Source organism: Cynara cardunculus (assembly GCF_001531365.2).
Source record: "Cynara cardunculus var. scolymus isolate 2C chromosome LG 11, CcrdV1, whole genome shotgun sequence".
In the NCBI taxonomy this organism is placed as follows: Eukaryota; Viridiplantae; Streptophyta; class Magnoliopsida; order Asterales; family Asteraceae; genus Cynara; species Cynara cardunculus.
In genome coordinates, this window is record NC_037538.1 from 1,766,802 (window position 1) to 1,779,908 (window position 13,107).

A 13,107-nucleotide genomic window follows, 5' to 3' on the forward strand; every position below is an offset into this window, starting at 1 on the left:
ATATTATATTATTAAATATTTGTTTTAATTATATTATAAAAATTGTAATTGATTAATTTTTTAAGATGTCATTTTTAATCATTTTACATGGTTATCAACTAATTTTTGTCAAATATAATTTATTTACCAGCTAACTTATTAACAAGTTTATTATACACAGCCTAATATACAAAAATAAATTTATCGATATTTACCATGAGTGAAAGTAAATCCATTTATTGCTTTAAAATACAAAAAATTAGCGTGCTTGTTAAATCTTATTAGATTTGTTTAACGGACAATTAGACATGACTTTTGAGGATCTTTTTAGAGGTCATTCTTTTACTATGATTGAAAGTTTACAGATTTATTGCTTTAAGATACAAAACCATTTGAAGATTTTGCTAACTCTTCCAAAACTCTGATATTAATCGAGGTACATACAAATTGTTCCAAACGATTACGTTAAAATAAAAAATATATTTACTGTAATTAAAAAATATACGCTTATTGCTTTAAACCAATTAACCGACTGTTTTCCCCCTCTCTAAACCCTATTTATAAATATTATATGTATATTATAAAATATTATATATATATATATATTACATATTATCAAAATATATTATAATAATATAATACCTTTGTTGGCCGACTCTCTAGTGGCTTCCAAAACCCTAGATTCTAGAAGCACGAAATCTAGCCTATAAATAGGATATCATTTGCCTTTGTTCGAGATATCTTCCATCCAACGCTGGGCAAAGTCCTCTGTCCTTAGTCTTCAGTCCTCAAGGAGGAGGAATATATGAAGCACCATTATCCAACACCTTCTGATGGCCCCAACACCGCCCATGGATCGCTGTGAGATTTTTTTTTTTTTTTGTATTCATTTACTCTCTATTGATATATCTAAAGACTCGATTTTGGAGATAAATTTTTTAGTTTAATATCGGATCAAGCTGTTGTCTTTTTGTTAATACGATTTTCTATATATGTTTCTTCTTTAGAGTCGTGGTGGTGGTGGCAACATGCTCGATAAGTTCGTCAATGTTCATTGCATTTCGGGTATAATTTGTTTGTTCTCAACCATCATCAATTACACATCTTTGTCTGATACTGAATTTTGGCTTTTATGCTTTTTGTTTGTGAAAGAGCCTGGTCGGGCTATTGATTGTTGAAGCCAGCCATCGTGGGTGGCTCGGACCTCGAGTTGCCGGCTAGAAAGAAGTTCTATCTGGTCTGGCTACAACCAATGCTAGTGAAGACTCGATTGGTTGTGGTGGGGTTGAACCGTCTGCCGCCCCCTTTCTCATTTTCTCCGGTAGGCCTCATTCCATCAACCTCCATCTTCCCAAGAACCCATCTTTGAAGGTGCAGGCAGCCATTTTCCCGTCTTCTTCCAAGCCATGATCCATGTCGTTCTTTAGCGAGTTATGGTGTTTGGTTGGAATGAGCTGCAATCTTTTGTGCCTTTTAGTTGGTCAAAAGAGCAGAAGGAGGGAGAAATGGGTGCTGTGTCGGAGGAGAGGCAATGGTTTTACCCTTTTTCAGTTTTGGAAGGAGAGGACCTGGTGTTGGTGTTGGGTTTACATACGGGCGAAAGGAATAGGGACGAAAGGGGAGGTGGATGCAGTGCCAGAAAAGGAAGCGTTCCGGCGATAAGAATATAAATGATGACTAGAGTTAGTGTTATAGTAGAAAAGGAATTTGATAATTTGTAATATTGGTCAATGTTCATGGCATTTCATAAAGACCAATTTATCTTCTTGTTGATTTACTTGACATTTAATGAGAAATATTTGTAGTTTGTATATGACACAATATCTTATTGTAATATATATATATATATATATATATATATATTATATGATACTAACATGTTTTTGTGAGATTTGTGAAACTATCTCTTTACACTTAAAATTTTACAGTAAAATACTGTGAAAGTAATCTATAAATGAAATATACTTTTAATTCAAATGAAACATTAAGTAAAGTTATTGCAGGCGTTAGTTTTGTAGAAAGAAAGAGTCTGTGTCGATTCAGATTTTGAAAAAGACGCAAGGTGAAGTTATTATACCTTTAAAGGAATGTAAGCTATGTTTCACTAAATTGAAACAATGGATTTTAATCTACGAATGTAGTTTGTTCGTTGTTGATTTGAACGTTGATGTATATCTATGAAGTATAATATAAAATTTTAGATTTTCTCACATAACCATGCTAAAATTATCACGCAAAACTTCCATTCAAGTCTTTAACGAGACTTTCCTAAAGAGCCAAACATCACCAAATCTTTCGAAATCTTAAATATCATGTTCTGACCCTATTTTATCTCAAAAATATTCTACCAGTTATATTTTTATAACAATACCATATTTGTTTTTATTAAATTTCATTAATAATTTTAAATTTTTCGTTAATAATCATTATGCTCTTTCTATATAATCACTTGATTCGTGTGTTAGTAATATTCAAGAGATTCTCTTTATGATTTCTTCACAATAAAATACTAATTTTTTAATAAAAAGATAAATTTTTAACAAACTTGGTATTAAATAATAACTCCCAACAAACTTGGTAATTAATTTTTATATTTATGGTATTTTCTAACAAACTTTTTATTAAATGATGATTTTCATTAAAGAATGCAATTTTCCAACTCATTTTTGAAACACATTTATTTTAAATTTTAATTTGATGGAAAACAATTAAAAGATATTTCTTTTTCCTCAACATTAAATTTGAGACTCGTTTAAATTTGGAGATTTTTATTTTATTTTTCTACTTTGGAAAATTTACGTATGTTGTAACACTAATTGACCACATAATCTTATTTTTATAAAATCATATTACAAAATAATTAGAAATGTATAGAAAGGTGATCGCCTAATTCTGTAAATAGATGGTAATCTATGACTTTGTTTTCGCGAGCGATGCCTATAAGAAGTGTATTACAGTGAATTATATCTTTTTTCCGTGTCTCTCAATTTCATTTTATAGATTTTTGGGGCTTTTGAAAGAGTAAGTGAGATGCTATTAATATGAATTTTACGAAGTATTTTGCCATTTATTAAATTTCAATATTTATTTTGTATTTGAAAATATTTATTACTTAGTTTATAAAGCATTTGTCAAAAACTTTTAAAAATAATTTTTTATGCATGAAATATTGTTTATTGATGCATATTACTTAAAATTCAAAATTACAAGTGAATTGTATATAAGTACAACTTATTAAAGTTTCATGTTTGAATTCGTGTAACTAACTGCATATAAACATAATTGAATAGAAGATAAATATCTCATTTTAAATCAAAAACATCTAAAAAAATTAGAATAATCATTTACTTCTAACAAAATACTTGATCATTATCTTTATAAAAAATTATATTATTAAATCAAAATAAAATTTTGAATTAAAGAAATACACAAAAAAAGAGAAATTTTAGATAGTTAGTATGGTACTAATATTAATTATTTTTTTCAAATTTTTATCATATCTTCATATCTATAATTTATTCAAAAAACGAAACATTATTTTTTTTCTCAAAACCAAATAAAATCATATTATAACATCGACCAAGACAAAAAAATTAAACACTAAAATCGAGATGTATCTCGCTGCATTGTGCGAGTACCTTTCTAATATATATATATAATGTGGATTCTGGTGAGAGTAAGAGTTAAATGTGATAAACGTAAGAAGGGATCTCAACCATTAGATGTATATTAGGATGAGATGCAAAACATATTTTTATTTCAGATTTCCTTTCCGAGATGAGATGTATCAGATCACCGTATCAATAAGGATTCATGAATGAATTTGAAATTAAAGGCGATTAAGGGTCCAAATCTCTTCTTACGATCCTCATCTTAACTTTTATTTCCATGATTCTTTGTCTATATGTGTTTCAATATAAAGAGAATATTTTTTTTCTTCATATAACATGTTTAATAAAAAAGTATTTATTTAGGGGGTGTTTGGGATTGCTTATTTAAAACAACTTATGCTTTTTTGTAAAAGTGCTTATTAACTTATGTGGTATCAAACTGGAGTTTTGTAAAAAGTGTTTGGATTAGCTTATAACGGTATCAAAAAGCAATAAGTTGATAAGTTGGTTTTTAGTGTTTGGCAAATTTGGCTTATAGATGTAAAATTACCAAAAAGGTCCTCCAATCAACCTCCTGTTCATCGTCTCCATCCTCGCACTCCAAACCCTATTTTCTCCAGATTCCTCTCCATCCTCATCACTCCAACCCTATTTTCTCCAACCTCCTGTTCATCGTCTCCATCCTCGCCGTGGAAGAGGTTGTCATCGCGAGACCCTTTGACTGGTTTCTCCCCGAGTTTCACTGCATCGGCGAGTTTCTTGGCACCGATTTCCGTCTCCAAGACGACATCCGTCTCCAAGATGACATTCGATTCGATTTCACAGGCTTCACAGAGGCTTTGGTGAGATGGACAGACCTCGATTTCTCTGGTTTGAGATTCTCTGGTTCGATTTCACAAACCCTAATTCATCAGTCGGTCGCTTGAGAGGGTAAGGGTTAAAATGGTAAATTGTTAATAAGTTGATTTTGATAAGTCAGGGGGGATTGACTTATCAAAAACGACTTATTACCGGTTTGGTACCGGTATAAGCACTTTTTTTTTTTTTATCCAAACACTCAAAAATGACTTATCTCCGGTACCGAACTGAAATAAGTTAATAAGTCAGTTTGAAAAGCTTACCCAAACACCCCCTTAATATAATAAATATATTTAAAAAATTAAGATAAATTTATGTGCTTCCGAAAGTTGATTCATTCATATGTAAATACTAATTATGAGTTTTCAAAAACCATCTAATTTTCCATTTTTATTTTTTACAAAATGGATAAAATAAGTATATTATAAAAATTGAAACAAAATTGCACATTTTAGATGTACTAATTCATATATAAAACAACACATTAAAAGTGGTTTGTACGGTTTGTATTGTTTTTGCGATTCGAATTGTTGTTTTTCACAAAACTTGTACCCATTAAAAGAAATTAATCGGAAAATACTTGGTATCTTTAGTCTCTCTTTGTTAACACAACTATATATCGGGTTACATATGTCCATGCATTAATGGTCTTCCGATGGATAATAATTAGAATGTAAATTTAATGCATAAATCAACATTCAGTGGATGTATGATAAAGTTTTAGTTACATTCAGAGTAGCGATAAAATCAAAATTGAACTCTCATGTCGGTTTTGCATTCTTCCGATGCAAATATCGTACGTTTAAACACTTATCAGTAAAATTTAACACTATCATTTACTTACCAGGTAAGACTTTTGTCCATCAAAACGGTATCGTATGCAACAATTTACCCGGTAAGATCTTACCATGGTAACTGGTAAGAGTCGTCGCCCTAACTTATCGGATAAGACTCTTATTCCTTGTCTCGTTCTTACCGGGTAAGATTTTTGGTCTTTATCATATTTATCTGGTAAAGTAATATGACTTAATATTCACTTATCCGAATAAGTGTTTGGTAAATAACCTTAAAGAAAATTTATTTCACAAATAGTTATTAAAAACATATAAGTTATAAAATTAAGCACCAATTTCTTATAAGATGAAGAAATAAAAACCTGATATTTACCATAAATGAAAAATATCCATTTATGGCTTTGGACCGATAATTACTATGTATGATAAAATATATTATATTATTACATGATAAATTCAAAGTTTATTATATATTATAATCATATAATATCTTTAATGGCGGATTATTTTTTGGCCTCCAAAACCCTAGAAGCACGAAATCTGGTCTATAAATAGATTTAGAACTTGCCCTTGTTCGACACATCTCTAATCCACCGTCAACCGTCGACCTCATGGAGGAGGAGCATATGCGCCAGCTTGATCCACCTCTGATGCCCACAACATCCTACCGTAGATTGTTGTGAGATTTCTTTCTTTATAATTTGTTTTACTCGTTTATACTCTTCATTATGTATCCAAAGACTTGATTTTTGATGTTTGTATCATTAGGATTAATTTATTATTTTCCTCAGATCAAACTACACTCTCTTTGCTAATACGTTTCTTATATGTGTTTTCTTCTTTAGAGTCATGGTGTTGGCATGCTCTATAAGTTCGTACATGCAACTTATATCATCACTTCGTCAATGTTCATCACATTTCAGGTATAACCTGATCGGTTGTCAGTTACTAATTATTGCACTTGTTTTACTTAGATACTGAATTTTAGTTTTTATTCTTTTGTTTATGACAGAGTATTAGTGGATCCTTCACCGCATATGGCAATGTGGGATCTAGCTGTTTTGGGTTAAGATGGGTCCTAATAATCCATCTTTTAAAAAATAAAAATAAAAATATTATATTATTTAAGTTGGAACATCAAATCGAGTCCTTCAAAAGAAAGAGGTGGCTCTGAAGCCGACTATGATACAAATGGTTCGTTTGACATTTGGCTATAGCCAAGAATCCACCCGGAGCTCAACAAAGAACTTAATGATGGTGGAGGCGGAGGCATTTAGAACAAAATTCAGACTGTAAAGATAGTGTTGTTAGAGATTGTATATCATTTCACTAAACCTTAGACAACTAAATTGAAATTTACTCTTAGAAATGTTTATGAATGTTGTTATGTAGTAATCATGGCTGATGTTATATCATTGGTCATTGTTCATTGTATATCATAAAGATGGAAGATTATTTAACTCGAAATTTATATATTTTTTCCCTTTCTGTTTTCAAATTCTTGAGTGAGTTGAGGATGTTATTCTAGATGCGATTTATTTGAGAAGTGGTTTGAACAACCGTCCTCGTAAAAAATGGATGGGCTTGGACTTACTTATTTTGATTAAATGAACAAACATTGGTTACAGAAAAGAAAATGGACATATCCAATGAACACTTATAACGAGTTTCTTAAGCACTTCCCTGAATATCAATAAACAGATTAGAGTTTTTCGATTGTTTGACTCAGTTTCTGCAAAAATTTATTCAAATTTAAGAAAATAAGAGGTTTAATTTTTTTCCAAATTTAGAAATTTTTTCAAAACTTGCTATTTCCAATATCTTTATCTCCAATTAACAAATATAGAAACTAAATGGAATAAGAGGGAAAAAATGTTAAGGATTATTTTAATAACATAATTAATGTAGAAAATCACTAACGGGAAAGTTGGAGAGTTGAATGTGATTTTCTTTTTTGCTATTTTGAAGAAATTGGTTATATTGTGCATATACTTTACGAGCATCCCAATAAATTCGTTATAAAATTTCCAAAATGAAGAATTCACAGTCAAAATATTTGTAAAAATTACATTCAATTTTAACAGAATCTTTACTTTACAGATTCTAACATTAATTATATTATCAAAACATTCAATATAATTAAAACCCCCAACAAACATTTAAACAAATTTTTGAATAACAATTTTTTTATAAAATCATAATATCTATAAACCTTATATAAAAAATAATAATTTTATGTAAAATAATAAATTCCGACAAACTTTATATAAAATTGATATTTTTAATAAACTTTTTTTTTTAAATTATAATTTCCAATAGAGTTGTATATAAAATAGTATTTTTTTTTTTTAATTGAGAAACAATTAAAAGATATCTTTTTTTTAATATTTCAGAGATTTCTTTTTAAATTTRTGAGATTTTTATTTTTAGGTAATTTTTGGATTTAATTTTTTTCCTAAAACAACTTTTCAATATTTTAGATTTCCTTTTAGAAATGCTATTAATGATTGACCAACAACTTTAGACAATTAAATAATTTTAATTTTAAAAGTTATAACATGAATAATCCGAAGAAAAAATATACAAACCAGTGTCATTATTTTCATATTGGCAATACTTTATGCATAAAAATGGGTTTTAAATGCTCTTGTCCAATGTTTTATAATATCCTATAGATATAGGATATATAAGTCTACAAAATATACTAAAAAACTAGTAGATTGTCACATCACACTAACTTCAAGATAAAGAACTAAGGTCTTTGTACAAAAACTCAAAATGGATGAAGTTCTTGTAAAAACACCGTACAATGATGGTTTTATAATAAACTACATTTTTTATAGGAACCTTGTATTCGAGACGCTCTTAGCTAGGCACCCAACACACTAAGCAATATGTATTCGTTTAATCCCTCACCCATCTAACCTCCTACTGACCCTTCGAGAAAATTTGTGTCGGTTAGCCTTCATTTGGAAATGGCGTGTTAAAGTCTCGTATCGACTCAACTCGTGAACCATTTATGGGCTATATATGTTTTAACCATTCTTCTCTACTTAAAGAGAAAGTAATCTTGAGATTCTATGTATACACACAAACCCTAATCCATTTCCAATCAATCTCTTTCGACTTCAGTTAGCTAGGCATCAATCCGTGTTTAAACCATGTTGGATGTCAACTTATGAGCTCGATCAGACGCAGTCATTAAAATTTCAAGATTCTTTATGCAATGAATTAGCAAGGTCTAGGTGAGTCATGATTGCAAAAAATTGGTTGGGTATAGGCCCACCGGTTCCACTTGATTGATCACAATAATTCAAACCAATTGACCCTTTTCTGAAACGATCCATTAGAGAATCTGACAATGGTGGTTTTCATAATTACAGTTGTTGCAGACCACTACACTTTTGGTTAATAAACACGTTGGATCGGACATCTTCTTATATCCACACCCACCTGATCGTTTCTGTCACTCTGAACTCACATATATCCATTATGGCGACTCTTACGGTTCCTCCTACACCGGTTAATCCCAGGGAAGACGCCATTCAATTACATAACGCTTTCAAAGGTAAATGCTTTAATTCGTTGATCAGTTGATCATCCGATTGAATGACGATTGGGATTTTGATTGACATCCTCTTTGATTATCCTTTTTCTTTTCTGATTTTAGTTATAAAACTTGACTGTTTGGATTCGATCTTGGTCCAATTTGTATGGACATCAAATTTTCAATTCTTGACTTCAAATCAGGATTTGGGTCTGATACTGCGACAGTGATTAGTGTTCTTGCTCATCGAGATGCGACCCAGCGGGAGCTTATAAAGCAAGAATACCTGACAATGTATTCGGAAGACATCCTTACACGTTTGACTAACGAACTTAGTGGCAACTTAGAGGTACAGAGCTCAATTTTGATGAGTCAAATTGGCTAGTTTTTGAAATTTCAAAATCGGTGAAAATAGTTCTTTGTTAGTGATAACGATTCATGCTGCAATGATCTGCATAAAGATCTTGTACCCTAGAAACTTTTTTGTCCTGAAAACATAAAACAGCCAAATCATGTCACAGACTGCAGTTCTGCTTTGGATGGATGATCCAGCAGGAAGGGATGCCAAAATACTATCGCAGGCATTGACCCAAGAAGTCGTCAATCTTGAAACTGCAACTGAAGTCATATGCTCTCGAACTTCTTCCCAACTACAGGCTATCGAGCAAATTTACCGTGCAAAATATGGGACTTATCTTGAACATGACATCGAACTGCAAGCTTCTGGGGATCATAAAAAGGTCGAATCTTCGCGAATTCTTGGTCTTTTTAATGGTGGGAAGACATCAATTGATTTGTAAAATTGGTTTCTAGTGTAGATTTTGCTTGCATATGTACGCATACAGCGTTATGAAGGCATGGAATTTGATAGGGAACTGGCTGCAAAAGATGCCAAGGCATTGTTCAAGGCTGGTGAAAAGAAACTTGGAACCGATGAGAAGGTTTTTGTGCGGATTTTCAGTGAGAGAAGTCGAGCACATTTGCACGCGGTGAACTCATATTACCATGAAATGTATGGATCGCTCGAAAAGGTTCTCAAGAAAATCTGCCTACATTTCTACCATCTCTCATTTTCTTTCCAAGATTTTCGCTAACCACTGAATGCCAACCGTTTTGCAGGCTATAAAGGGTGAAGCTTCAGGGTTATTTGAACGTGCCCTTTTAGCTATCTTACGATGTGCTGAAAATCCCGCAACGTATTTTGCAAAGGTGAAACCTTTAATCAATGAATTCTGTGAAAAACAAGAATATGGTGCTCATATTGCGTTGAAAATGGTTGCAGGTGCTGCGCAAGTCGATGAATGGATTAGGGACTGATGATTCGACGCTTATAAGGGTGATTGTAACAAGAACTGAGATCGATATGCAATATATAGAGGCCGAGTATCATAGAAAGTACAAGAAGACATTGAATGATGCAGTTAACGCTGAAACATCTGGGAATTACCGGACCTTCCTGCTCTCGCTTCTCGGCCCAAATCACTAGGCTCGTGTACAATTGTTCGTGTGTTTAGTTGTTCATGCCGTATGGTAATTTAAGGTTGCGATCGATCGATGTGTGTTTGTATAATAATTCAGATCTTGTATTTTTTATCGTATGTGTTTCCAAGATACTACATTTTCCGATCTCCAAATCTATCTTCTCTAATCTCGTTAGAAAGTAGATCTTATGTACGACATTTCTGAATAATATAACATAGTTTAACAGGAATTTAGGATATAATACATGGGACATTAATCAAAAACTCGAAAAAGTCTCTTGGAAAAACCAAAAAAAGTATTTCAAAATCAACCAAAAAAACCGAAAAAGTCTCTCAAAATCAACCTAAAAGTCTTTCGAAATGGAATTCGGCTAAAATTTTAACTGATTGTTTTTGTTTTTTTCAAACAAGAGCTTAGTCCCACGGTTCCACTTGGATCAATTCCACAAGTCTCCTTACGTACGTAAAAGGTTGACTACTGTAACGTGTTAGTCAATCAGCTGACCTTGGTTTCCACACTTTTGAACCCATCGAGATTCGATCGATCATCATTTTAAACAATCACCCACCTTCTCTTCTTAGTTTCCATTTCATTTCTCCGATTGTGAACTCACCATCTGTTTCTCCCTCGAAAACATCGATCTTTTATGGCGACTCTTACGGTTCCTCCGGCACCGGTTTCTCCCCGGGACGACGCCATTCAATTATATAAAGCTTTCAAAGGTAATTGCTTTGAATTTCAATTGGTCTGATCACCCCTTTTTCTTTGCCTCGTTGATTTTTTGTTAATTAGTTGAATTGATCATCTGATTTGAATAAAGACTTGATCAAAACCCGGTTTTGATTGAAACCCTCTTTGGATTTCTTCTGATTCTAGTTATAGAACGTGATTGATTTGATTCGATCTTGGTCTAACTTTTATGAACGTTGATTTCTCTTTTCTTGACTTAAATTCAGGATTTGGGTGTGACACTGCGGCAGTGATTAGTATTCTTGCTCATCGAGATGCGACTCAACGGACGCTTATTCAGCAAGAATACCAGAAAATGTATTCCGAGGACATCCTTAAACGTTTGTCTTCTGAACTTAGTGGTAAATTAGAGGTACAGAGCTCAATGTTTGATTTTCAAGGGTCAAATAGGCTAGTTTTTGAATTTGAAAATCGATGAGAATAATTCTGATTATTGATAACGATTTATGCTGAACTGATCTGCATAAAGATTCTTGTATCCTAGAAACGCTTTTGTCCTGAAAACATGAAACAGCCAAGGTGAATTTTGAATTTGGGAAGTATTAGGTTTGACTATTGAAAAATCATGTTGCAGACTGCAGTTTTGCTTTGGATGCATGATCCAGCAGGAAGGGATGCCATTATATTAAGACAGGCATTCAGCCAAGATTTCATCAATCTGGAAACTGCAACGGAAGTCATATGCTCTCGAACTTCTTCCCAATTACAGACTCTCAAGCAAATTTATCACTCGACATTTGGGGTTTATCTTGAACATGACATTGAACTACAAGCTTCTGGGGATCATAAAAAGGTCGAATCTTTGCGATTTTCTTGTTTGATCAGCTATGTTTTTGCTATATGGGATCACTTTTTTTGGTCTTATTAATGGTGGGAACTGGGAAGACATCATTTGATTGTAACTTGGTTAGTGCAGATTTTGCTTGCCTGTGTAAGCAAACCGCGTTATGAAGGCATGGAAGTTGATAGGGAAATGGCTGCAAAAGATGCCAAGGAACTGTATAAGGCTGGCGAAAAGAAATTAGGAACTGATGAGAAGGTTTTTGTGCAGATTTTCAGTGAGAGAAGTCGAGCACATTTGGTCGCTATAAACTCATATTACCATGACATGTATGGAGGTTCACTCCAAAAGGTTCTCAAGAAAATCTGCACACATTTCTACCGTCTCCCTTTTTCTTTCTAAGATTTCGCTAACCATTGAATGCCCACGATTTTGCAGGCTGTAAAAAAGGAAACTTCGGGTTTATTTGAGCGTGCCCTTTTGACAATCTTACAATGTGCTGAAAATCCCGCAAAGTATTTTGCAAAGGTGAAATCTTCATTCAACAAATTCTGTGAAAGACTACAATATGGTACTCATATTGGATTAAATATGTGTGTAGGTGCTATACAAATCGATGAAAGGCTTAGGAACTGATGACACGACGCTTATAAGGGTGATTGTAACAAGAACTGAGATCGATATGCAATATATAAAGGCTGAGTACCATAAAAAGTACAAAAAGAGCTTGAGTGATGCAGTTCACTCTGAAACATCTGGTCATTATCGGACCTTCCTGCTTTCGCTTCTCGGCCCAAATCACTAGGGTCATGTAAAACGATTATGCTTATCTTCAGTTGTTCTTGTGTTTGCATACTTAACACACCTAAATGGTTCTTGTTTGACTTTATGTTCTTATATGATACTGAGTTGGTGAGTTATCATGATCTGCTTTAACTTCAACATTAAAAGTCAAAGCTAGTTGATTCCAAGCATTTACTGTCATAAAGTTATAGATACTGAAATAATAATCAAACCTTATATAATGAGAAAGTTGCAAAGAATAGTTGTTTTGGTCAACATAGGGCAGCTGGAACCCCAGAATTCAAGATTTCTTTCTATATTCAAGTTTACTGTTTAAATTTTGGAATTATGTGTACAATTGATGAAGATGAAGCATCTTAGATTCAAAGTAGGCATCATTTGGTTTTCCATGTGATTTTCAGATAGACAACAATCACATGTCTATATGCATCAAATGGATTTTTCCTTTCACCTCTTTTGGACTTTTCGATCATTTGAAACTCCTATTATGTGTTGTGTGCG

General features: G+C 32.5%; 2 protein-coding genes across 2 annotated transcripts; both read left to right on the forward strand.

The window, feature by feature from the left end:
• The first annotated feature begins 8,590 nt into the window (after window positions 1–8,590).
• LOC112521123 (annexin D5-like) lies at window positions 8,591–10,419 on the forward strand. The gene is made up of 6 exons (XM_025129816.1): window positions 8,591–8,810; window positions 8,993–9,138; window positions 9,311–9,529; window positions 9,608–9,820; window positions 9,909–9,998; window positions 10,072–10,419. Exons 1-6 carry the CDS (start codon window positions 8,735–8,737, stop codon window positions 10,273–10,275), a joined length of 948 nt encoding a protein of 315 aa, XP_024985584.1. The 5' UTR covers window positions 8,591–8,734; the 3' UTR covers window positions 10,276–10,419.
• A 375-nt stretch (window positions 10,420–10,794) lies between these two features.
• Window positions 10,795–12,775, forward strand: LOC112521122 (annexin D5-like). The gene is made up of 6 exons (XM_025129815.1): window positions 10,795–10,993; window positions 11,228–11,373; window positions 11,596–11,814; window positions 11,938–12,153; window positions 12,241–12,330; window positions 12,404–12,775. Exons 1-6 carry the CDS (start codon window positions 10,918–10,920, stop codon window positions 12,605–12,607), a joined length of 951 nt encoding a protein of 316 aa, XP_024985583.1. The 5' UTR covers window positions 10,795–10,917; the 3' UTR covers window positions 12,608–12,775.
• Window positions 12,776–13,107: the final 332 nt, after the last annotated feature.